The sequence below is a fragment of the Cricetulus griseus genome, chromosome 7, assembly GCF_003668045.3.
Source record: "Cricetulus griseus strain 17A/GY chromosome 7, alternate assembly CriGri-PICRH-1.0, whole genome shotgun sequence".
Lineage (NCBI taxonomy): Eukaryota > Metazoa > Chordata > Mammalia > Rodentia > Cricetidae > Cricetulus > Cricetulus griseus.
The window spans coordinates 86921478-86947048 of NC_048600.1; the positions used below are offsets into that span (position 1 = coordinate 86921478).

The 25571-nt window shown below is 49.5% G+C and overlaps 2 protein-coding genes across 5 annotated transcripts; one reads left to right on the forward strand and one right to left on the reverse strand.

Moving 5' to 3' along the window:
- The first annotated feature begins 7902 nt into the window (after positions 1-7902).
- Positions 7903-19090, forward strand: P2rx5 (purinergic receptor P2X 5). Of its 3 annotated transcripts, none has more exons than XM_027426807.2 (13): positions 7903-8458; positions 11530-11680; positions 12156-12227; positions 12673-12748; positions 12837-12933; positions 13090-13170; positions 13427-13565; positions 13968-14101; positions 14366-14459; positions 14578-14643; positions 16633-16715; positions 17434-17604; positions 17899-19090. In XM_027426807.2, exons 1-13 carry the CDS (start codon positions 8322-8324, stop codon positions 17915-17917), a joined length of 1320 nt encoding a protein of 439 aa, XP_027282608.1. In that variant the 5' UTR covers positions 7903-8321; the 3' UTR covers positions 17918-19090. The 3 variants fall into 3 exon arrangements, with proteins under 3 accessions (XP_027282608.1, XP_027282607.1, XP_027282606.1); XM_027426806.2 differs by having other exon boundaries at positions 7906-8458; positions 13481-13565; positions 18144-19090; XM_027426805.2 differs by having other exon boundaries at positions 7909-8458; positions 18144-19090.
- A 5527-nt stretch (positions 19091-24617) lies between these two features.
- Positions 24618-25497, reverse strand: Emc6 (ER membrane protein complex subunit 6). Of its 2 annotated transcripts, none has more exons than XM_027426803.2 (2): positions 25372-25497; positions 24618-25185 (listed from the first exon to the last, which is right to left on the reverse strand). In XM_027426803.2, exon 2 carries the CDS (start codon positions 25134-25136, stop codon positions 24804-24806), a length of 333 nt encoding a protein of 110 aa, XP_027282604.1. In that variant the 5' UTR covers positions 25137-25185; positions 25372-25497; the 3' UTR covers positions 24618-24803. The 2 variants fall into 2 exon arrangements, with proteins under 2 accessions (XP_027282604.1, XP_027282605.1); XM_027426804.2 differs by having other exon boundaries at positions 25289-25434.
- Positions 25498-25571: the final 74 nt, after the last annotated feature.

Genomic DNA, 25571 nt, shown 5'->3' on the forward strand with positions numbered 1-25571 from the left:
CACGCACGCACGCACGCACGCACGCACGCACGCACGCACGCACGCACGCACATGCACAGTGCATGCACAGAGATAGGGGTAAAAACAATTTTAAAAAATACTCTGGCCAGCCTGGTCTCCAGAGTTACACAGAGAAACCCTCTCTCAAAAAACCAAAAAGAAAAAAGAAAAAAGAAAAAAATCCCTGGCAATTGTAAGTTCTTTCATGGATCAGAAATAGCTGTTATGAAATGTGCTGGTCATAGCAGGACTTCTCAGAGCAAAGGGAAAATTAAAGAACAGATTGCCCTTGGTGAACCCTCCCATGCCCTGCCTTTCTTACACTTGGCCCTGGGCCTTCCAGGATGCTTGGGACTCTGAAGGAGAGTTACATCACTTTGTAGAGACCTCTACCCAGGTTGCCTTCAAATCTCCCTCCTGCCTCCCCTCTCCTTGGGGACTGGAAACTAGAGCTCACTATGTGGAAACAGCATCTGAACTCTCCAAGATCCACGCCATGTGAGTTTCCTGCCTTGTTTCCGTTAGATTTTATGGAGAGTTTTTTTTTTTTTTTTTTTTTTTAATCTCTTAGGCCAGGGGGAGGTGTTAATTCACTCTCCCTCCTGCTGAGGTAGGAGACCACCATGCATCTTGGAGTTTGTGGGAGTGATCAAGCGATACTTCCAAGCCCTTGGTGGAAGCCGTGATGTTACTGATTACTTCCCCGGTCACCTGCCCGCAGCTGGTGTTTTTCTGCTGGACACCTGGAGAAAAGGGAGCTTTTCTTTTTATTTTCTTCTAACAGTTTTTAAAAAGATCTGTTTCATGTGTATGAGTGGTTTTCCTGATGCATGTATGTGCATCATGTGTGTGCCTAGTGCCTGCAGAAGTCAGAAGAGAGAATGGGGTATTTTGGAACTGGAGTTATGGATGGTTGTGAGCCACCATGTGGTGTGCTGGGATCAAAACTGGGTACTCTGTTAGAACAAGTACTCTTTTATTATTTGGTTTTTGGAGACAGGGTTTCTCTGTGTAGCTTTGGAGCCTATCCTGGCACTCTCTGGAGACCAGGCTGGCCTCGAACTCACAGAGATCCGCCTGCCTCTGCCTCCCGAGTGCTGGGATTAAAGGCGTGTGCCACCAACGCCCGGCCACATTTTTATTGAGCTATACATTTTCCCCACTCTCCCCCCCCCACCTCCTGCCTCCCACACTCCCAATTTACTCAAGAGATCTTGTCTTTTTTCCCCTTCCTAGGCAGATCCATGTGTGTCTCTCTTAGGGTCCTCTTTGTTACCTAGATTCTCTGGGGTTGTGGCCTGTAGTCTGGTTGTCCTTCATTTTATGTCTAATATCCATTTCTGAGTGAGTACATATTATATTTGTCTTTCTGGGTCTGGGTTATCTCACTCAGGATGGCATTTTCTGGTTCTGTCCATTTGCTTGCAAATTTCAAGATGTCATACAGCAAGTACTCTTTTTTGTTGTTTTTTTTTCGAGACAGGGTTTCTCTGTGGCTTTGGAGGCTGTCCTGGAACTAGCTCTTGTAGACCAGGCTGGTCTCGAACCTACAGAGATCCACCTGCCTCTGCCTCCTGAGTGCTGGGATTAAAGGCATGCGCCACCACCACCCGACAGAGCAAGTACTCTTAACTGCTGAGCCATCTCTCCAGTCTTGTCAGGATGGTTTCTACAGAACATTGCCTGGGACTCATAGCTGAGCAAGATGATACCAGGATCGGGTCCATACCACAGTGAAAATAGATTTAAAAGGTGCCGGGTTTTAGAAGGGAGATAGAAAAATAAAAAGACCTGTAGAATCTGTGCTCTAACTCCCCTCACCACAGTGTATGTCTGAGCTCATCCAACCAGATGCAGGCTTGTGAAACAGAGTGCTGCTCGGGCTGCTAAACTCGCCCTTGACTTCTGGAGAAGGTGTTTATCGTGAAGAGGCATGGGGGGCAATTGGTGGGTGTGATTCAGGCATTATGCTGGTCTGCCTTTCTCACCTGGCAGAATGCACTCAGGCAGTACCCAGGTCAGTCCAGGTGCAAAGGACCCTTTAAAAGAGACCCCCCCTCCCCGCCTTTGCCTGCCTGTTCCCTTGGGGAAGAGAGGACTTTTCCTGTCTCCCTCTTCTCTTCTGTCCTGTCTCTTAACCTATTGTCTCTTTCCTTCCCCCTTCCTCCCCTTTCTAATTAAACTTCTCACTTTACCTCTGTCTGCCTGGCATGTTTGTCCCCTGCCTTGGTCACCCTTGCCTGCCATGGAATCCGCCAAGGTCCCCTATGCAAGATCCCCCAGGAGCTTTACCATAACAGTGGGAGGAGGGGGGTGAAAGGTGAGAAGGCAAGGAAGAAAGATTAGCCTCCCCTCTGGCCCCCTACCTGACGCCAGGAAGGACATTTAGAGGCACTTGGTAGGACTCCTGTTCCTAAGAGCGGTGGGAGATGCTGCAGGAGTTATCTGCTCTCTTTACGTCTCCCCCCCCCCCCAAAGTATGGGGAGATTCCTTTCTCCCCGAGGATCTCAACACAACCGGGGAGGAAGACAGCGTCTGTGGGACCCTGGCCCCTGCGATGAGTTCCCTCCATTGTGACAAGACACGGATGCTATACATTAAACAGCCTCCCAAAGAAAGTGAACTGAGAGCCCCAGTGAATAGGGCCCATTTCAGCAAAGGTGAAGTGGGCTTTGCCAGGATCTTTCTGGTGAGCTGATGCACCTGGGTCTAGTTCTGACACACAGACATCCAAACAGTATGGTGTTCTGGGTGGGGGTGGGGTAAGGGTAGTGGGACTAAGGGTAGTGACAGTTCCAACCATGAGCAGGAGGTTGTGAGGATTCAGCTAAGCAAGGAAGGCTTTTACCAGGACTCTGTGGGTACTTAATGCTCTAACGTACTATGGGAGTAGTGACAAGGCTCATTTTACCAGGGCATTGTGGGACTCTAAGACTCTTTTATTTTTAAATTATTTTTTATTTTATGTGTATTGGTGTTTTGCCTTCATGTTATGTCTGTGTGAGGGGGTCAGATCTTGGAGTTACAGACTGCTGTTAGCTGCCATGTGGGTGCTGGGAATAAAACCTGGGTCCTCTGGAACAGCCATCAGTGCTCTTAACCACTGAGCCATTTCTCCACTCGAGACTAAGAATCTTGACATGGAGCTAGTTAAATCAAAGAAAATGATTCCTCAAAGCAGACAAGAGTTAGGGATAGAGCTTTCAGTGAGCTTAATATTTGAAAGGACTCAGGTTTGAGCCCAAGCATGAAAACTGCCACCAAAAAGGAGAGAGTAGGAGGCAATAATTTTGGAAATGCCCTCAGACTTAAAAAAAAAAAAAAATAGGGCTGAAGAGATGGCTCAGAGGTTAAGAGCACTGCCTGTTCTTCCAGAGGTCCTGAGTTCAACTCCCAGTAACCACATGGTGGCTCACAACCATCCATTATGAGATCTGGTGCCCTCCCTGGCTTGCAGGTATACATGTAGGCAGAACACTGTATACATAATAAATCTTTAAAAAATTTACTTATTATGTATAAAGTGTTCTATCTGCCCGCATGCCAGAAAAGAGCATCAGGTCTCATTCCAGATGGTTGTGAGCCAGCATGTGGCTGCCGGGAACTGAACTCAGGACCTCTGGAAGAACAGTCAGTGCTCTTAACTGTTGAGCCATCTCTCCAGCCCATCCTCAGATTATTAGTATCACTGTGATGACTAGAGTCACCCCTTTGGACACAGAGGGTGCTAAGTCTGAGCTTGTGGGCATGGTGAGTTGGCCTCAGGATGTAGAGATGGAGTCCAGATACTCGAGGGCACAACTTAAGATATATTCCCCCCACACATTTTAGCTAAACCTCAGGAAAAAATATGATCCACGCCATAATGGCAGATACAGGCATACACTTGAAACATTAACTTCAAGAAAACATACCTACCCTGACTTCTTAAACACACCCTGGGATTTTATTCTTTTTAGATTTTATTTTTGATTGACTGTATGTGCTTGCGCACACTTGTGCTGTGGCACATGTATGGAGGTCAGAAGACTACTAGCAGGGACTGGTTCTCTCTGGCAGGCATCTTTACCCACTGGGCCATCCTGATATCCTCCCCCGCTCCCTTGTTTTTAAAGACATAGTAAGCTGATGTCATGACAGGCCACTGGCTATAAGGAGGCAACCCTTTCCTTTCTAAACACCCTTGAAGGTCTCTCAGGTTTCTGGAGAGTTGTCAGAAGTGCAGCTTGCTTTCAGTTATGCAGTGAATGTGCAGGAGGCATGGTAGGGCAAGGCTTCTTTCTCTAAAGCCAGAGTGGCCACTGAGAAAGGTCAGAAGACAGGTAACTGACATTCTGGCCTCTTCAGCAGCATATACGAGATTACTGGTGGTGTCAGGGTTAGAGACTTGTCCCTGATGGCCTTAAGGAGCTAGCCTTGACCATCTGTCCTCAACAAGCCTATTAGACAAGTTACAGTGAAAAGCAGAGGACGATGTATTCAACGAGGAACAAACAGATCCAGTAACTCCCAACCTTCCTCCGTGGCTCTAACAAGAGGCTTAGAGAAGGCAGGAGTATGGATAATTAAGGCATCCTGGTCAAGATGTGGTTCTGCCCTCCACCATTCTTAGCTGTCTCTCCTGCAAGGTAGCCTGAGAAGCTATCAGAACTGTGTGAAATCTCTTCCTGGAGGATGCTTCTAGCAGGCACCAGGCTCCAGTCTTCTTTCTCCCAGCAGGATGCCCCTGGGAACCAGTTTCAATTGTCTGATAGTCTGAGGGAAGGCACAAGCATCTCTTTAGAATATCTCCCTGACATGACATTTACAGTAGGTGCCCAGTTGAGGTTTGATCAAGAAAGGAATCAACAGTGGAAGGAAGCATGTGTGGGCGCACGCCTGAAATCCCAGTGCTGTGGAAGCTGAGGCAGGAGGATCACAAGTTCGAGGCTGGCTTGGACACTGTCCTCAAATACTTCTACTACTGGACCTAATCTAGTGGGCTCTGTTCTGTGTTGTCTTGGGGCTTTAGTACATATCAGGGCATCTGTCTACAAACAGGCTCTACCAGAACCCCGAGTGTGGAGTGGAGAGGTTTAACATAGGCACCTTCCTCTGGATCTCTCCTCTCTCTCTCTCTCTTCTCTCTCCCTCTTTCCCCCTCTTTCCCCCCCCTCTCTCTCTCTCCTCTCCTCCCTCTCCCCCTCTCCTCTCTCTCTCTCTCTCTCTCTGCAGGTGCACTCATGTGTATGTGAGCATGGTATGTGGAGGTCAGATGTGGACTTTAGGCATCCTCTTTGAGATGCCTCTCACTGACCCTTGAGCTGTTTCAGCTAGACTGGCTGCTCAGTGAGCCCCCAGGGTTCATCTGTTTCTGCCCACCCTTGCACTGGGATTGCTGTGAGAAATCACATACTATCCCAAAGGTCCTAGCTAATGCAGGAAAGAGGAAAGTCTTTTCCTCAAAACGGATTGGTTGGTCTTTTTTTTGTGTGTGTGGGTTGGTCCTTGAAACAGGTTTCTTGTCTTGGCTGTCTGGGAACTAACTCTGTAGATCAGGCTGGCCTCAAACCCACAGTGATGAGTTTAAGCCTGCCTCTGCCTACTGAGTGCTGGAATTAAAGGTGTGGGCCACCTTGCCTGGTGTTCTTCAGTCTCTTAAACTCAAGAGCGCAAGTGTGGAGAGGCCACTGAGGTTGAGGTGGGGTGGACTGTATACCTGGCTGGCTCTCAGCAACAGGAAGAGAAGCGCCTATTCTTTCTCTCCCAGGGTGATGTTTTAATGGTTGTCGCTACCCAGGATGAAGCTTTCATCCTACAAGTTCAGGACAAGATTGTCAGATGTGAGATCCATGCTTCTATGACACCATCTTGATGTTTCAGGCAGCTGGGCTGTGGGCTATGGGACTGTTTCCAGACAAGTATTCCTCAGGGTTAGATGTTAACAGATTCCCACCAGCTCTCCAGCTCGGAGCATCTACTTTCCCATTTCACCACCTTATGTTGGGTGGTGGAAGGTGGACGTCTTCAAGTGTGTGAGCATCATCACTCTGTGGTGGCTGCTTCCCTTTTGGCTATTGAAGATTCGTGCAGATGATAGGATCCCTTCAGCTTCCAGGGTCATAATTGGGACAGAGTGGAGGATCCAAATGTGTCTAAAAGAAACCAGGCCCAGGTCTGTGTAGTCATTTGGTAAATATACAGTACTAGCACATGGCAGGCATGCCACTGGGCTTGGCACATGAGATTATCCAAAGCAAGACACCCAGCTTCTTGGAGCTTCTGGTCTTGGGGGGGGGGGCACAGTAAACAAATTAGTGAGATCATCTCAGGTGTTGAAAGTGCTTTGCAGATAGCCTGGCATAGCAGGGGACACCTTCAATCTCAGCATCTGGGAGGCAGAGGCAGGCAGATCTCTCTAAGGCCAGCCTGGTCTACAGGGTGAGTTCCTGGACATCTAGGGTTACACAGAGAAAGCCTGTCTCGAAAAACAAAAACAACAGCAACAAAAGTGCTCTGCAGGTCTATGTTGGGGCCATGGGATGAGGTGATTGGGGTGGGGGTGGGGGTTACTTTAGGTGTGTGAAAATAAGCATTTTTGAGGAACTGGTTAGGTTGAGCTTGACGTTTATATCAACGCATTGTTTCCAAATGACACTGAGTTATAACAACGCATGGTTTCCAAATGACACTTTAAAAGCAAAATGCAGCTCTCTACATCCTTTGCTAGAATGAATGGGAAATTCAAGTGCAAAGCCCAGGAATTTGTCCTTTTTCTTTTAATTTATTCTCTTATATATTGTATCCTGACTCTAGTTTGCCCCCCCTTTTTTTTTTAAATAGTCATTCCATCCAGTTGCAAATTGGTTTGTTTTTTGTTTTGGTGTTTTGAGACACAGCTTCTCTGTGTAACAGCCCTGGCTGTCCTGGAACTCACTCTATAGACCAGGCTGGCCTCAAACTCAGAGATCTGCCTGCCTCTGCCTCCTGAGTGCTGGGACTAAAGGTGTGCGCCACCAATGCCCGGCTTTCCCTGAGACTTTTGTTTTTAAAGATCACATGTGGTGGACTTCAGCATCTCTTCCAAGTTCTGGAATCTGTAGTTTCAGAGAGTGAGCTTCCCACTGAGCAAGCCAGCCAGGGCCAGGGCCAGGAGAGGAGCATGGCTAGAAGGCTCAGACACAGGTGCAGAAAACAGTGTGCATAGCCCCTTACCCCCTCAGCCTCGGCACACAGCCCTTCACCACACCCAACCCCTCAGTACACACACAGCCCACCACCACACAGCCCCCCACCACACCCAACCCCTCAGAACACACACAGCCCACCACCACACACAGCATCACAGTCCACACACAGCCCATCACCACACCCAACCCCTCAGTACACACACAGCCCACCACCACACAGCCCCTCAGTACATATACAGCCCGTCAGCACGCACAGCCCCACATTGCACACACAGCCCAGTAATTTCTCACCACACAGCCCAGTAATTTCTCACCACACAACCCCTCACTGCATACAGACCCATGCCACAGGAAGCGTCTCATCATACATTCCTTCACCACAGACAGCTTACCCCAGTCCACACCAGTTTCAAAGCTCAGTTCCAGAGACCTCTTCTCCCTGTTTGGTTCAGCCTCAGACAATGGCATTGAGTCCATCTTTTTCTATTCTGTCTCTAGGCATATTTTAGTGTCCCAAGCCTTAGTGCCCCAGCTCTTCCTATCCCACCGTACCTGACTGGGATCACTGGTCCCTGACCCCAGAAACTTCTAGGGTTTAGACCCTGAAGTCGCCCCCTTGATTACAGCAGACACAGGCGACCAGGGATCTACTTACAAGCCTGTCTGACTGCGTGAGCAGCGAGGCCAGGGCAATCGGGAAGCCAGTCTTACTAGTGGCTGTCTCTACCCCTCTTCCTGCACTTCCTGCGCTCTGGGTCCCTCTCGGATCCTGCCTCTGTTTCCCCACCCAGCTCCCCTGGAGCAAATCCCGTGGGAGGAGGTAGGGGCGGGAGAGACGCCTTGGAAAGCACCTTCCCTCCTTCCTCGCCTCCGCACTCGGTGCGCGTGTCCTTGCAGGCCAGTGGCCGGAGGCACAGCCCGGTGGTGTCACCGTGTCAGTGGCCGCATCCCGGGCTGGGAGCTTGCGGCAGTTCGGCTCCCCGCGGCGGCGGGGTCCTACTGGCCGCCTGGTGCTCGCGCCCGGGTCTGCGTGCCCGCCCTCCGGCTCACGCCCTTTGGAGCCGCGCGCCCGGGACTGCGGCAGAGCACACAGAGTGCTCGGTTGGGCGCCGGGCGGCGGGAGGCAGCGTCCGGCCGAGTGAGCCGGAGGCATGGGTCAGGCGGCCTGGAAGGGGTTCGCCCTGTCGCTGTTCGACTACAAGACCGCAAAGTTCGTGGTCGCCAAGAGCAAGAAGGTGGGGCTACTCTACCGGGTGCTGCAGCTCACCATCCTGCTGTACTTGCTCATGTGAGTCCTCGGGCACTTTTTCAGGGGGGTGAAGAGGGGAAGGTGTAGACACAGGGACCTTGGGAGTGGGTCCTTATAGGCCCTTGGATGTAAGGGTGGGAAGGTGAAAAGTGGACACTCTGCCGTCCGAAACGTGGGAGGGGGCAACTGGGTACCTTGGTTTGAAGCTATTTGTAGGGAGCCTCTTCTCCCCGGACTGGAGTGCCTGGTATTACAGCCATCGCCAGGAGGCAGCGATGCCAGAACTCTGGACTCAGCTGTCCCCAGAGGACTTCCTGGGCTCTGGCCTGACAGCTGGCTCAGGCACCCAGCAGGTTATTTATAAGCACGAAGCATCACTGACTTACTCTTGGTTGGGCCAGCTCATCAGACTGGCATGTTCTGGAACTCAGGGTTAGCTCACGGGAAAAACGGGCAGAGCAGACTCTCCAGTGTTCAGCTGCTCGACTGTCCCCTTGTTGTCATCTCACCTAACAGAATGTGGGCCCGCCAGCCCAGGGGCAGCTCGATGGAGGCTTAACAGCTAGACCTTAGTCAGAGCCTTCCTTTGCTCCCGGGAAGAGAGGAGGGCACAGGTGGAGAGAGGCAGCTACTGAGAACAGTGGCAATTCACTCTTTTCCTCATTAAACGGTGTGCAATTATTGTTCCTCGGAGGACAGTCCTAGCCTTGCTGCCTACTAATGGCTGCATCCTTTTTTTTTTTTTTTTTTTCCCTTTCTTGTTTTGGTTTTTTGGAGACAGGGTTTCTCTGTTTTAGCCCTGGTTGTCCTGAAATTACTGTGTAGAGAAGGCTGGCCTCAAACTAAGAGATCTGCCTGCCTCTTCCTCCCGAGTGCTGGCTGGTATTAAAGGCATGGTTAATAGTTGGATTCTTAGCATTTCCTGTATTTTGGCACCGAGGCACTGTCCTACCTCAGGCCCTTGTACTGCCTGTCCTCAGCCACCACGGTTTTTCCCGTGGCACCACTCTTTGTCCAGGTTTGAGGGCTCCAATGACTCCTCTTCTCTGTCCCTCCCTGGCATTCCCTAGCCAAATAGGATGGTCATTTGCTCAGGGTCTATTTCTATCTCCCTGCAGTCTGGGGATTCTGTGACAGGAGGGACTGGTGTCACTTCACTTGAGAATAGGTATGAAATGAATAAATGAAAGTTGAATATTTGCTTACTGTTTTGGATTGGACAAAACCTGACATTTCTCTGCTAAAATGGAAGGTGTGCTCAAGAATCACAACTTTCTCAGGGTTCCTTGAAAATGTGATGCCTTAGGGTCTAGGCTTCCCTACCTCTGCCCCAGAAGTGAGGAAGTGGACACATGTTGGTTGACACTTCCCTGGTTCCCTGGAGAAAGCCTGCATGACATGCCACTCACTTCATGAGTCAAGATGTTGGCATCTTCCTCTTTTGACAGGTTTCCTCAGATTCACCAAGACGGGTTAAGTTGGATGATAGTTACCTACAGCAATAAGTTGGTAGTTCTGTGCATGGAGCTTTTGCTCTGTGCCAGGCTCACTGTGCTTAGTATTTGACAAGTGCCTCCCTGCGCCCCCAAGACATGATTTCTCTGTGTTAGCAGCCCTAGCTGTCCTGGAACTAGCTCTGTAGACCAGGCTGGCCTTGAACTCACAGAGCTCTGCCTGTCTCTGCCTCCCAAGTGCTGGGATTAGAGGCATGTGCCACCATTGCCCGGTTGAGCCATCTCATTTTAAAAGTTTATCTTTTTAGGGGCTAGAGCAACGTCTGGGTGGTTAAGAGTGTTTGCTGTTCTTTTAGGAGTTCTGTTCCTGGCTGATTGGCCTACAAGTCCCTGTAACCCCGGCTCCAGAGAACCTGATTCCCTCTTCTGACTTCCAAGGGTACTAGAACTCATGAGCACACATAAGCACACATACAATTTATGCATATTTATCTCTTTAGAAAGGTGTGATGGCGCGCGCACACACCTATAATTCTAATAATTCTGAGCTACACTTTCATGATAGTAGTGTCCTTTGATGTGCAAATATTTTTAATTTCAAGAGACCAAAGTTTTTTGTTGTTTTGGTTTGGTTTTGTTAGCTATGTTTTACATTATTTTTGTGTGTATGAGGCAGCGTGAGTTTATGTGTACTATGTGCAGGCGCTGGTGGAGGTCAGAGGGTGTCAGACCCCCAGGGACTTGAATTAGTTACAGGTGGTTATGAGCAATCTGATGTGGGTGCTGGGAACTGAACCCAGGTCCTCTGCAAGAGCAGTAAGTGCTCTTAACCACTGGGCAATCTTTTCAGCCTTTTTAAATATTTTTTTTTATTAATTATTGAGTATTGTGTGGGCAAGCATGTAGCATGGCTCACATGTGGGAGTCTGTTCACTCCTTGTACCGTGTCTGTGGGTCAGACTCAGAACATCAGCCTTAGAGGCAGGTGCCTTTATCTCCTGAGCCATCTTGTTGGCTCTGCTTATGTTCTTAGTATAAAAGAATATGAGGTTTCATTTATCTATTTATTTGTTTAGTCATTTATTTGGTTTTTCAAGACAGGGTTCCTCTGTGCAACAGTCCTGTCTGGCTGTCCTGAAACACACTCTGTAGGCCATGCTAGCTTCGAACCCAGAGATCTGCCTGTCTCTGCCTCCCAAGTGCTGGGTATTAAAGGAGCATGTCACACACCTGACAATTTCTTTCTTTTTTAGAGTTACTAATTTTATTGTTGTATGTGTATGATGTCTGTGCACCATATGTGTGCCTTGTCCCTGTCCTTGAGGAGGTCAGAACTGAGACTGTAGTTACGGATGGGTACGAGTGGGTACCTTGAATGGAAATGGGATCCTCTGCAAGTGCAACAAGTGCTCTTAACCACTAAGCCAACTCTCCGGCCTCAGATTTTGTTTACCAGATAGTGTCTCAGACTGTAGCCAAGAATGGTCTTCAATTGTCTATCTTCCTGCTTTAGCATCTTGAGTGCAATATCGCGTGCTCGTGGGACAGGTGAACCCTGAGCTCTCCCACCGGCCTAGGACTTACAATGGTTCTCACTCCAGCCTGGGCCTGGGCAGCCCGGTGACTGATGCCCACCTGTTGCTCATATTTCTACAGATGGGTGTTTCTGATAAAGAAGAGTTATCAGGATATTGATACTTCCCTGCAGAGTGCTGTGGTCACCAAAGTCAAGGGTGTGGCCTATACCAATACCACTATGCTTGGGGAACGGCTCTGGGATGTAGCAGACTTTGTCATCCCATCTCAGGTCAGAGCACCACCTGGGGCCTGGGCTGGTGAGGTGTGGCTTGAGGTGGGGCACACAGGAAGTACCCAGGCAACTCCATTAGTTGTCCCTCTGGCTCAGGATACAGACAGACGCCCTGTCTAGGTTGTTTTCTGTACCAAGCCTGGTTCTCAGTGGTCTATGTGTCTGCTGAGACCACACAGGGTCCAGAGTGACCTGGCACAGTGGTGTCCCTGGGAATAGCTCCCCTGCTTGTTCATAGCTGTTCTGATGTAGAACAGGCTGAGGTTGGGATAGAATTATGGGGTGAGAGTGCTTGGGGTTACCCAGAAAATGATATCCACTTGCAAAGTGTGGGCTCATCCGACAGATGGACAATGATCACCAGTTTTGTGGTCCCCATTGTTCCCAACCCCTTACAGAGGTCCACTCTCACCTGGCTGACTCTTCCCGAGAGGCCAGGAGGAGACTCCTCAAACTCTGTCTGGCTCCTCAGGGGGAGAACGTTTTCTTCGTGGTCACCAACCTGATCGTGACTCCTAACCAGCGGCAGGGCATCTGTGCTGAGGTTTGATTTGGCATGTGTGTTGGGGAGGGGTTGGAAAGCCCCCAGCTGTGGTGACAGTCCTCCTGAATCTTCGTGTGCTTCAAGAGTGCCAAAATGCTGTATAAACACTGCATGTTGTCCATGTAATTTGGGGGAGAGATGGGTTTTCTTAAATTTTTTTTTAAGTTTTACACTTTCATTTATGATTAGTGCCTGCTTGCATGTGTGCATGCTATGGCACATGTGTGGAGTTGGTTATCTCCTCTTTCACCATAGTTTCCAGGGACTAAACAGGTTGCCAGGCTTTCATGGTCGATGTTTTTACCCACTGAGTCACTTTGCCGGTCTGAGAACAGATTTTCAAAGGGCATGTGGCCTCAGGCCAGGGAAGAAGCCCTCTTCTATCTCTGATGGGACCTAGCCCTGGGCTGGGGTACCCCTTGCAGATCCTTTTCTTTCCTTGTAGCGTGAAGGCATCCCTGATGGCGAGTGTTCTGAGGACACGGACTGCCATGCCGGGGAGTCTGTTGTAGCTGGGCATGGTGAGGACCTGGAGTGCCTGGGGCTGGAGCAGGGCAGAGAAACCTGGACAGGAAGGTCCATGGCATTGTCCCTGTCCCTCCCCTGCAGGACTGAAAACTGGTCGTTGTCTACGGGTGGGGAACTCTACCCGGGGCACCTGTGAGATCTTCGCTTGGTGCCCAGTGGAGACAATGTCCATGCCAACGTGAGTGGCCGTGGCCTGTGGTCTCAGAGGAGTTGCCTACACAGTCTTACACAGTGGGTCCCACCTGAGGCCAGAGGCCTACCTGCTCCATAGGTCTAGGGGAGTCAGAGGGCAGGGGCAGGGCTCCTGCTCAGGCTGCCCTGGCCTGGTTTTCAGGGATCCACTCCTGAAGGATGCTGAAGGCTTCACTGTTTTCATAAAGAACTTCATTCGCTTCCCCAAGTTCAACTTCTCCAAGTAGGTGGGGCTTGGCTACTGGGATGGGGAGGTGGGCTGAGGGCCCTCCCTGTGGCCGCTGTGCTCAAGCTGTGCATGGTGTGTATACAGACATGAATGAACAGGGGTGCCCTTTTCTCTGCTTGGGTGTGAGCTCTGTTCTTGAGGGGAATAAGATACAAGCTGGGAAAAGGTTACATCTGTCAAAGGGCCCATTGCTTCCTGGGTCTGGCCCAGCAACAAAATGTCTCACTTTCCTGTCATGGCTTCCTCTTAGAGCCAATGTGCTAGAAACAAACAACAAAACTTTCCTGAAAACCTGTCGCTTCAGCTCCAAGAATCTCTACTGTCCCATCTTCCGACTGGGGTCCATTGTCCGCTGGGCAGGGGCAGACTTCCAGGACATAGCTCTGAAGGTGTGTGGTATGTGGTGTGTGGTCAGGGAGCTCTCCCTGGGAACCAAGGCTCTGTAGTGAGAAGGTGAGGGGCATTAGGTCCAGAGTGATCCTGCAGAGTCACTTGTCCTCACGAGCTCACTGTTTTCAGAATTAGTTGTGACAAATGGCCTGGCTCTATCAGGCACTCAGTGGGGATGGATGGGTGGGTGGGTTGGGCTGACTTGGCACCTACTGGGTATTCTCTGACTACAGGGCGATGTCAGAAACAGTTGAAAGGAACCCCATGGACACATGTTGATTTGTGTGTAAAATGTGGTCAGGCCAGTCCAGTTAGCTGACCTCTGGACAACTTGTCTGGCTCTCACAAAGGGCTGCCCATCCACAGACAGCTCTAGCATTCATCCTGTTTCTTGTATCAAGGGTGGTGTGATAGGAATCCACATTGAATGGAACTGTGACCTTGATAAAGCTGCCCCTAAATGTGACCCACGCTATTATTTCAACCGTCTGGACAACAAGCATACAAAATCTATCTCCTCTGGGTACAATTTCAGGTAACTACTGCTTCTGTGTGGCCTGTGTTCTATATCCTCTGCTGGGTCAAGTCCACCAGTGTTCTCATGGTCCACCAGTGTTCTCGTGGCACTGAGCATACTGGGAAAACCCTGTCTTTGTGCGTGCCTCTGTGAGTGGGTCTGGGTACCCTCCTAGAGTTGCTCTAGGACCCTGGATTGCTGAGAATTCCTAAAGCAGCCACTTCGTGCTGCAGTGGAGAAAGGTACAGGCAGACGAGCATCCCTTGGACCTTGTCTCCCCAGGTTTGCCAGGTATTACCGCGACTCTAATGGGGTAGAGTTCCGTGACCTGATGAAAGCCTATGGCATCCGCTTTGATGTGATAGTTAATGGCAAGGTATGCAGATTTGCTTTCCATTCCAGTGCCGGTGGTTGCTGGGTCAGGGAGTTTGGAGTGGCCCTTGGGATCCGGCTGTCTACCCTGCCTTACTCACCTGGTTGTTTCTGCTTCACAGGCAGGAAAATTCAGCATCATCCCTACAGTCATCAACATAGGTTCTGGACTGGCGCTCATGGGTGCTGTGAGTACCTCACCTGCTTTGCCAGCTTCCTAGGGAAAGGGAGGTAACTGCTTGGGAGGAGCATGTTGAGCCCAGAAGACAAGAGGGCCTGTGAGGTCACAGGGACAAGGGTGACTTCACACCCTGCCAGCCCCCACCCCCAGGACACTGACAGCCTGTAGCTCTGACTGTGAGCTTAAGTGGAGTGTGATACAGGTCGATCAACCTCCAGTCCTGGTGTGGGCTAGAATCTTTGGGATGCTGGGTCTAAAAATCACCGGCTCCAGTTCTAGTAATTGAAACTGATTAGGCTATGTCAGTTTGAACACTGTTTCCATTTGGGGCCAAGGTCTTTGCTTTGGGGTGTCCTGTGTAATGTGTTTAAGTGAATCCCTGGTCTGTATTCACAAGGTGTCAGTGGGACCGCCCCACGGCTGTTTTGCTCAAAATTGGTCTCCATCTGAGAACCTGCATTTGAAAGGATGAGCAGCAGGGGAGATAGTCTTGTAACCCTTTGGGGTAGATGTTTAGCCACCCATAGTGGCTTCCATGGTAGGAGACAGCTGGAGTGCAGGGACAGACGGCTCCCTGCAAATACCTGTCATACCCTTGGTACTTCTGGGAGGAGGTTAAGTGTGGGAGTCTTTGTTGGGGGCTCATGCCAACACAGCATGTTCTCTGCCGAGGCTTCCAGAGGCCTCTTCCCTCCTCTGTCTGGGCACCCCAAGCTGCCACTAGAGGATCCTGTCAGGACTCAGGATAGACTTTGCATGGAGACTGAGAAGCCTGTCTTGACAGAGGATTAAGAGTGATCGCTAACAATGGGCAGTGGCAGAGCATACCATTAATCCCAGCTCTAGTGAGGCAGAGGCAGGTGGATCTCTTAGTTTGAGGCCGGCCTGGTCTACTGAACGAGTGCCAGGACAGCAAGGGCTACACAGAGAAACATGGTCTCGAAAAAAAAACAAAAACAAAACAAAACAGTGGTCCCCAAGTGGAGTGTTCCTGACTCAGGCAGTCATCTTTAGGGATCCCTGGCTGTGTGCATGGGTAGCTCTCATACCGTGTGGGTAGTCTGGAAGTCTGGGGACACAGCTGTGAAATGAAGGCAATGATGCAGCAAAGGTGGTAGTGAAGGCTGAGGAAGTAGTAGGAACGAGGAATTGACAATGACATTTCTGGAGTCTGGGGAAGATATGCACGCTGCAGGCAGGCTCTCCTCTGCCTTTAGGAGCAACTCCTCTATCCCTGCACTGGGGTAGAGTCGCCCTCTGCTGGAGCAGACAGGCATTACATACAACATGCTCTGATCTGAAGCCTGTGTTTGGGGGTGATTGATTAGTCCACCCCAGCTGGCCTCAACTGGGTCTGCCCAGGCTTCCTGTCTTTTTCTGACCACAGTTGTAGCATCCCTGTTGTCAATGTTAAGATGCCCAACATCCCATCTTACACTGACTATCACAGGGCTCTCTACAAAGCATCACAACTGCTATGGTCATGCCTCCCTGCTAGGACCTATGTCTCCAAAACATTCTCAGACACGCTAGTTCTCACACCCACAGAAAGCATCTTTTGCTCTTCCCCCACAGGCCCTGGGCATTTACTGGTGATGACAAGCCTGCTTCTTCCTTTGGAATGCAATTCCAGGCCTACATTCAGAGTGGATGCTATTTCCCACCTGCTCCCAGTTTTGTTCTTATTATAAGACCAATGGTTTTATATCACTGCCCACTTGTCTCTTGCAGCATAGGGAGTCCCCAGGTCTCTGTGCTCCACATCCTCCTGGCACCCTGGTGCAAACCTGGCAGGTGGTAGATTCTTAGCAAATATGTGTTCACGTTAGGTCTGGTTAGGGCAGTGAGGGGAGCTTGAACCATGGAGTCAGGCAGCTTGTCCAGATCTAACCACAGTGACTTTTGGGCCCCTGTTCATCACCCCTTTCTGGGCTGTTTCTGCATGTTCAGATTCTGAAGCTAGGATTCTGAATCCAAGCTTCGAACTCTTTTGCAGGGGGCTTTCTTCTGTGACCTGGTACTTATCTACCTCATCAGAAAGAGCGACTTTTACCGAGACAAGAAGTTTGAGAGAGTGAGGTACATTAATCTTCCTCCCCCGAGTCCCAAGGAGCCCTTCATCCCCTGCCTAGAGCCTCATCTGGCTGGTCCTGCCTGGGTTGGGGTGTGTCGGTGGCATGCTATGTGTACCTGCTTCACAAGACTGGACTTGGTTCAGAAGATCTGGGGAAGAAGACATCTCCCCAGGTCGCGTGGCAGAGGATATGTTTACAGAATTTATCTTACTGGATGATTTTAGACAAGCCCCATGACTCCTTGAGCCTGTTTCTCCATTTTTGAGATGAGGATACTAGCTGGTACAAAATGGACTTGGTTCTGTCTAGGGGTTGGAGGATGGTGTGTGGTGTGTGTGTGTGTGTGTGTGTGTGTGTGTGTGTGTGTGTGTGTGTTTGTGTGTGTGTATGTAACACACAACACAGCATGGGAGAGTGCTGCGTCTGGGGGTGTCAGGAAGGGCAAGGGATTCTGGCCTTGCCCTTAAAGAAGGCATTTTGGAGGAACCGGGACCAGAATGAGGAATTGGGTCAGGCAGCTTGTACTTCCTCAGCCCCAGCAACTTGGACTGTGGGTGCCGGGTGGACCTGTGTGATTTGTCTGGGTTGCTTAGATGCTTCTTGAACCCAGCTGGTACAGTCCCACCTGGCCACAGGCTGCTCTGCTGGAGGAAAGAGTGTGGCCCAGCTGGGAGTGCGATTCTGTCAGTGCCCCATGAAGGCTGTGGCCATGTCTTACCCAGGAGTCAGGAGAAGGAAGCCAATGTTGAGCTTGAGGTCAACGAGATTGAGCTGGAGCAGGAGCTGCCAGGGGACAAGCCAGCAGAAGGGGTTCAGCAGGACGAGCAGCCGCAAGAGCTGGCCCAGAGTGGCAGGAAGCAGAGTAACAGTTGCCAGCTCTTTGAGCCTGCCAGGTGAGGGGCTGTGGGACAGCTGGCTGGGGACTACTTGGGATTTATTTACTCCAGAGGGTGCTACTGGGCCTAGGGTGGTCTCTCAGTTTTCACTCCTTGCTAAGGTGGGGTAGCCTCTTGTTGGGAGCTGGGCCAGGGCCAGGTAAGCTGAGAAATTCCCTGGGATGGGACAGACTAAGGAAAGCAAGGTGGAAGCTGTGGGCTGCAGCAGGGGGACCAGACTGAGGGATCCTAAGTCTAGCTGTTCCCTGAGCTGTTACTGCCTGGTCACCCACATGAGCCCCTTACCTGCAGGTCCACCTTGCTTGTCTAGCACAGCCTCCTATTGCTGAGGGAGATCCTGTGCTTCCCAGGCCTCAGTGTGAACATCGTCATGCCTCTGAGCTGCAGCTAGGACATTTCTTTCTCCTCGGCTGTGCCTGCCTGCTCACTGCCAGAGAGAGGCTGCGACTGCCATGTACTCTGCCCCAGAAAGGCCATGCCGGCAGGAGTTCTTGACAGCCCTCTTCTCTGCCCTCTGTGTGCACCCCTCCCTCAAGGTCTGGCCTCCTGGAGAAATCGATCAAGAATGTGAAGCAGCCACAGATCTCGCAAACAGTGAAGACTGAAGACATAGCCGGAGCTCTTGGCAGAGAACAGATTCAGAGATGATGGGGCCAGGACAGACCACAGCTCTGAACTGGAAAGAGACATCTTGGTGCTTCTCAGGATGGGGCTTCTGGGAAGAGGCCCCTCAACCCCACCCAGCTTGGATGGGATCCTGTTGCAAGTTTCTTTTTTTTGTTGTTGCGTGGAGAGGAGTCTCCTGTTGGTCTGAAGCTCAGATGCAGAAAAGAGGCCCTGGGACAGGCCCCCAGGGAAGGGGCAGGCCAGGGGCTTCAGTGGTAGGACACTGTTTACATGCCTGTGTCTGAACTCAGCGGGACACACAGTTATTCATACACGCAGTACACATTTATGGGTGCATGCTGCACTTTAGTCCTGAGGGGCTTGAACGAGATGAGATGCTGACCTGGCCCCAGGGTTGGGGGCACACACATAACTCTCTCCAGAGACATCAGGCAGCCCAGACAGCCTGGCCTTCCTCCAGCCTCTAGCCAAGACTCCTGACAAGTCTCTGCAGAGAAGGTTGGTTGCTCAGAAAAAGCTGTTAGAGGACATCCAGGGGGACATTTAGCCCTACCCCCAGATGTAATTAAAAGTGGCCGTGGAGGCACCTGGAAAAGACTTAAGGGGAGAGCAAACTCCAGGGGCTCCTAGGTAGAATTTGGGAGGGAAGGCAGGTAAGCCACTAGCCCATTCTAGCCCCCACCCACAGTCTAGGGTAGCTCTGGGAAACCGACTTGCCCAGATGAGAGGTAGACTTGCCTGTGTGGTTTGGATCTTGCTGTTTGGGGGCTGGGAGAGTTGGGGGGAGCCCCTGATTCCTGTTCTCAGAAGCTAAGCCTTGGAGCACTAATGAGATAAAGGATGACTTTCCCTGAAACATGTGTCCAGTTCCTTCCCCATTGCATTTCATCCCATGGAGCTCAGAGTGGGGTCCATGGACCAGCATCCACTCTGCAGAGAGCCTGACAAAAATGCAAGTTTGCAAGCCTCTCCCTAATCCTACCCACCTAAGAGTTTCTCCAAGATCTCAATGTGATTTGCAAGCACATTGTTAATGCCAGCTTGGGTGGTTGACAGAGTACCAGGTCAGATTTACACACACATGTTGCCAGGAGGGTCCCTCTCCCATCCCCCACTCTGTTTTTTTTTTTTTTCTTTTGACAGGGTGGGTGAGCGTGGGTGGGTTCTATGTAGTCCTGGCTATCCTGAAACTATGTAGACCAGGCTGGCCTCACACAGATCTGCCTGCCTCTAGTGTGCTGCGACTAAAGGTGTGTGCCACTATACCCGGCTTCCATCTTCACTTGGAAGACAGAAATATGCATTTTGACTAGGTAATACCTAATCTAATTCAAAATTTAAAGATTCACAAGCATATAAGTACTCAGGTATGGTGGTGAACAACTTTATCCCAGCCCTTGAGAGGCAGATGGGTCTTTGAGTTTGAGGCCAGTCAGTTCAATGGAGCTAGTTCTATGCCAGGGAGGGTGATATAGTGAGACCCTTTTTTTTTTTTTTAAAGAATTTATTTATTTATTTGTTTATTTATTATGTATTCTGCTTCCATGTATCTGCATACCAGAAGAGGGCACCAGATCTCATAACGGATGGTTGTGAGCCACCATGTGGTTGCTGGGAATTGAACTTAGGACCTCTGTAAGAGCAGTCAGTGCTCCTAACCTCTGAGCCATCTCTCCAGCCCGAGACCCTGTTTTTTTTTAATACAGCCCTTTCTGTTGGGCAGTGGTGGCTCACACCTTTAGTCCCAGCACTCAGGAGGCAGAGGCAGGCAGATCTCTGTGGGTTCTAGGCCAGCCTGGTCTACCAAGGTACCCAGAGAAACCCTGTCTCAAAAAATCAAAAAACAAAAAGACATCCCTTTCTCTCACCCTCCTTTATTTTTCTAAGGATCCATCTGGCTACCCAGCCAGGAAATGATCTAATGACCGAATTTCCTGTCAGAACAGACTTGGGACACATTTAAATGCAGGGCTGGGGAGCTAGTGGCTTCACTCTTCTGCTCTCCTATGGAGGGGATTCTGGAGAAACCCAAGGTGAGAAACCCAGAGCTCTTCATCTGTAGACCACTGTCAAGGGCCAAGTTCTGCATTGATGAGTCCCAGGCGCTGTCTAGGTGCCTCTCTCAATGCTGTGAGTTCCTCTCTAGAAAGTACCCCCAACACTTGCCAGGGACAGTGAGCATCCTTCCCCTGGGCCCTTGCAGGTGGTGATCAGAAGGGGCCTGGTAGCTGGGTGCTGACCACTTGTAGTCCCAGTATATAGGAGTGGGTCACCTGAGCTCAGGAATTTCAACCTGGGCAACAGTGAGGTCCCATTCTAAAAAAAGGGTTGGAGGGCTGAAGTGAGGTTTCAGTGTTAAGAGCACTGGCTGTCTTTTCAGAAAACACAGGTTCAATTCCCAGCACTCACCTGATGGCTCACAACCTTATAATTCTAGTTCCAAGGGAATCAGAAACCCTGATCTGGCCTGGGTGTGTACTAAGCATGAACTGGTGCAGACACATGCAAGCAGAACACCCATACACCTGAAGTAAAATAATTTAAAAAAAAAGTCTTTTTAGCCTGGCATGGTGGAACACACCTTTAATCCTAGCACTGGAGAGGCAGAGCAGGCAGATTTCTGGGTTGAGGCTAGCCTAGTTTACATAGTGAGTTCCAGGCCAGCCAGGGCTATGTAGAGAGGCTGTCTGGAAAAACCAAAAAGTTAAAATATGGGGGAAGAGTTGTCACCACTGGGGCAGAAGGGAGTGGTGTCCAGAGCAGAACGGTTGTCTGGGGGATGTCACCAAGCCATTCTGCTTTCTGAAAGTGAAAGCCTGGGTGATCCACTTAGGCAGCAGACTTCCTTGTTAAAGCAACCCCAGCATGTTACTTTCATGTTCAGGAGCAAACAAGAGGGCCAAGGCTCATGGCGGTACACTGCTTGGCCTGGCTCTTTTTCCTACTGTTTTGAAATGGCTTGGAGACAATCAGACAACTCATTTTGTATCAGAATGAAATAAGTACTGAGTTCATGTTCTGTGACCTGTTCTTGTCAGGAGTTGGACTAAAGCCTGACACTGGTGAGCAAAACACGTGGCCCCTGTTCTCACATGCTTCCAGTCTGGTGGGTGGTCACACTTGTCATGACCTAAACAGGGTGTTGGGGGCATTTTTAACCTGGAACAGCTGGAGTAAGTGTACTCAAGGGAGTGATAAGTTTAAATCTGAAAGGTTAGGAGCTGCCTAGGTGCTTTGATGTGGAAAACAACCAGGAAGGTTGTCACTGCATGGACACTGTGAAGTGTTCTTTCACTGGTCTCCACTGGATCATTTTAGGAGGCCCCAAACTGAGAAAGGCCAGGGATTACAACTTCTCACAGAGATGCCCATTTTGCCAAAGTTGCCTTGTGTCCCGCTTCCCCATTTTTTTTTTTAAGATTTTATTTACTATGTAATAGTAAATAAAATAAATATTTACTATGTATACAACATTGTGCTTCCATGTATATCTGCACACCAGAAGAGGACACCAGATCTCATTACAGATGGTTGTGAGCCACCATGTGGTTGCTGGGAATTGAACTCAGGACCTCTGGAAGAGCAGTCAGTGCTCTTAACCTCTGAGCCATCTCTCCAGCCTGCACTTCCCCACTTCTTACATCCATCTTATGGAAATCAGGTGCCTAAATTAAAAACAAACCAAAACCAAAACCTCCCAGGGTTTTCCGCTGTAGCCCAGGTCTCCCATCACAGCTTCTCCATGTGGAATGAGGCTTCTAATTCAGGAACTTGAACTCCTAAATTTTGAGGATACACTATTTTCCTTTCTGGGCACTACTTGGCTTATTGGCTACAGCCCTAGCCCCAAAGGATCTGATGAATTGTATATATGTCAGTCCCTAGCCTAATCTGGGCTATCTAAGATCATCATAAAAGTTATTTCATACCTTTGGGAGCATCATGACATGGGCCAGCTGATATACTGGGTGCTATCAATGTGACCTGGGAATCAGCCATGAAATCACTAACTGCTGTTCCTGTCACAGCTGCCTTTTGCCCTTCCTATTTCAGTTGTTCCTCTCAGTGCGGGGAGGGAGAGGGCATCATAAACCATAGCTCCAGGTGCTTGAGTTGGGGACTCACAGTCCCTAATCACAGTATCTTTCAGATCTGAACAGGGTTCCACTTAGTTTTACCCTACAAGGGACAAGCACTCTTTGGAAAGAGGGTGACTCTTCCCTTCGGTTAACATAAAAAGTCAAGTGGGCCAGGCACTTTCAGCAACCTAACATCCGTAATTTTTGGATACTTATTTAGTTCTAAAATAGTAAAAGGCATCAGTTGTAAATGTATCCTTTTTTTTCCCCTTTATGGTTACCCCATGTAGGGGAAAAATGTAAGGTTAGATAAAAAAGAGGCAGACAAAAGCAATAATAATACATATATTACCTTTCTTGTCAAATCAAAGTATAGGTATATATTGTTTTAAAATTGTGTGGATGTGTGTGTAGGGATGCATGTGCCTCAGTGTGCTTGTGACTGTTCTTCCCTTTGACAGTATGGGTTCTGAAGACTGACCTCAGGTCAACAGGCTTGGCAGCAGACACCTTTACCTGCTGAGCCATCTTACCTGCCCCAAGGAGACTCTTGAACTGAACAGATGCTAAAAGACAAGGATGGCTCAGTGGTTAAGAGCATTTGCTGCTCTTCCAGAGGACCAGAGTTCTGTTCCTAGCACAACTGTAACTCCAGTTCCAAGGGAGCTGCTGTGAGCACCTGTACTCATGTGCACATACCCACTAACATGCAAACACATATACCTATATATAATTATGAGTAATAAATTAAAAGACAGGCTAGGGAAGACAGTGATTAAAAACTAGTACTTCTCATTGGATAAATGCTGGGAAGTATTTGAAATTAACTTACCCTCTGCCCTATGAGTATTAATTAAGTCTGATCAAAATTGATCGGAATATGAAAGCAGTTATTGCATAGTTTTATGGCAGCAAACATTTTAACAAATTTACTGTTCAACAACAGGAAAGTCATTAAATCAGGTGAGGGGCCATCAGGAATGAGCCCTTCCTTCCCACAGGGAAGCTGCTGCTCTATAAACACAAATGTCAGAATCTTCAGAGAGGGCTCTTTGAGACAGGAAAGTAAAGCTGTGACCTCTGATTCTTGGCATGAGATGCAAGCATGTGGCCCAGAACCCAAAACAGGATTCAGGGCTAGATGCTTGGGCCATTACTTAGTGGGCAGACCATTACAAATCTAGGAAAGAGATCTTGAATTCAATCTTTCACATCCCCTTCTTAAAGAAAAACAAAACAAAAGCCAATTCACATTGCTCCTAAAATTCCCAAAAACTTCCCCTAAATACTCATGGAATCAAGGCCAACTTCTATGATCGGGTCTATGACCACCATCCTTCCTACCTTGTGGCTCTTCTACGTGCTCTTTTCTCAAAGTAGCCCCTCCACTTATTTTATTCAGCTGTTGTTTAACCTTTCAGTCTCAGACAATGTTATTTCTTCAAGTCTTCCTTGACTCCATTTCCAAACCTAGTCTAGACTTAGTGTTTCTGTGTATTCTTTCACGGCATCTATTATAATCTGTATAAGCAGGTAATGACAATCTCTCCAGTTAGACTATAAATTTCATGAGCAACATGTTCATTACAAGTCTAACACACACACACACACACACACACACACACACACACACACACACATATATATTCAGTTAAAACATGTATTTCATTCTAAAACCCTCCTTCAAAAGGAATGGTTAGGAATGACCATATAGTCAGAGGCATCACACTTGACACAAACTCATTTGATTAAATGTCCAAATAACCTATTTAATCGCCATAGCATATATTCTAGAAAAATAGCTTGCGTTTTTTTCTTATAGGACAGATAACTAGCTGTGACCATATACAACTGGAACTTAACTGATTTCATTCAAACCTGCCTGACAGCAGTGGTAGGTGAGAGGGAAGCTAGAAAGATACTTTCATCTAATATACAACAATCAGACTGTAACTGGATTCTGACACTTCCCAGATGAGCCACCCCAGGCAGACATCTAACCTCTCTGGGCATCAGCAGAAGTTTAACAGTAATGTCTCCATAGAGTTATTGCTAGAATTCAAACATACCCGATGCAAAAAGTACACAGCACGATACCTGCACATAGAGAATGCTTAGTAACACGAACTGTCATCAGTCCTTAAGATGTTAACGTTCTCTCACGTAAGCTCTAGAGGTACCTTTGGATCTACTAGGTGTAAATCCAAGAAAATTACAGGCTATATGGCCTAGGGCCTGCTCTACAGGGAGCAAATCTTGGCGACTTCAAAGCATGGCTAAGCATCAAGGTAGAAAAGAACTCGATAAGGTGTCACACTTCATTTAATCTGAAGAATATTACAGGCTCACTATCTTCAGATATAAATTACAACAGTGCAGAACAAGCAGCGAATTCAAACAATTTAAAAACTAAGTAAGTCTACACGGTGTTAATTGCTGGCAAGAGTCCTGCCAATCTTTTTTTTCTTTTAAGTCACCCCTGCCCTCATTTCAGTAGACGTGCACCATGCCATAGAGGAACGTCCAGAAGAGGACGTAGGTGAAGAGGCCCCCGATGAGGCCTCCTGTAAAAAGAGGTCTTCGTGACTTAAAATATTTGTTCCACCTCCTTCCCGCTTTGAGAATTAGGAGCAGGGAGAGCAGGACGGAGGCAAGCAGGTAGAAGATGAAGCCGTAGAGGCCGGTGAGGCCGAGGATGCCGGCTGTGGCCCCCGACAGCGCTGACACTGAGGTCCGGCAGTAATCAAGGACCGCGGCGTTGCCTCGTACGGCTGCTTCGCTGATGAACGGCGGCCCTTCCCGTTTGGCCACCACCGCGGCCATCGCACCCGCCGGGGCTCCGCTTCTGCCTTCTCGAGGCCTCAACGCGGAACTGCGGAGAAAACCAAGTTACAAGTGGCGCCCGAAGCCCGGCGAGTTGGGCGCACGGCGCCTTCTTCCCCTGGGACCTCCGACACCGCGCCTGGGCCTCTGACCTCCACGGGACGCCCAGGCTGAGGCTCGAGCCGGCCTGGGACAGCGGCACATCGGCACACGCCCGACAGGCTCGCCGAGTTACCTGGAACACCGCGGCACACAGTCCCTCGTGCTCCCTCAGACAGCAGAAAGCGGAACGTTCCGCGCCGCCATCTTGTGCTGGAGGCTGCTGGGAGGGCTCAGGTTGCGCAGGCGCACAAACTCCGCCCCGCCCTCCCACGCTTGCGCCTCGGGCACGCTCCCCTCCCGCCCCACTTGGGCACACAAGTCCTGGGACTCCCG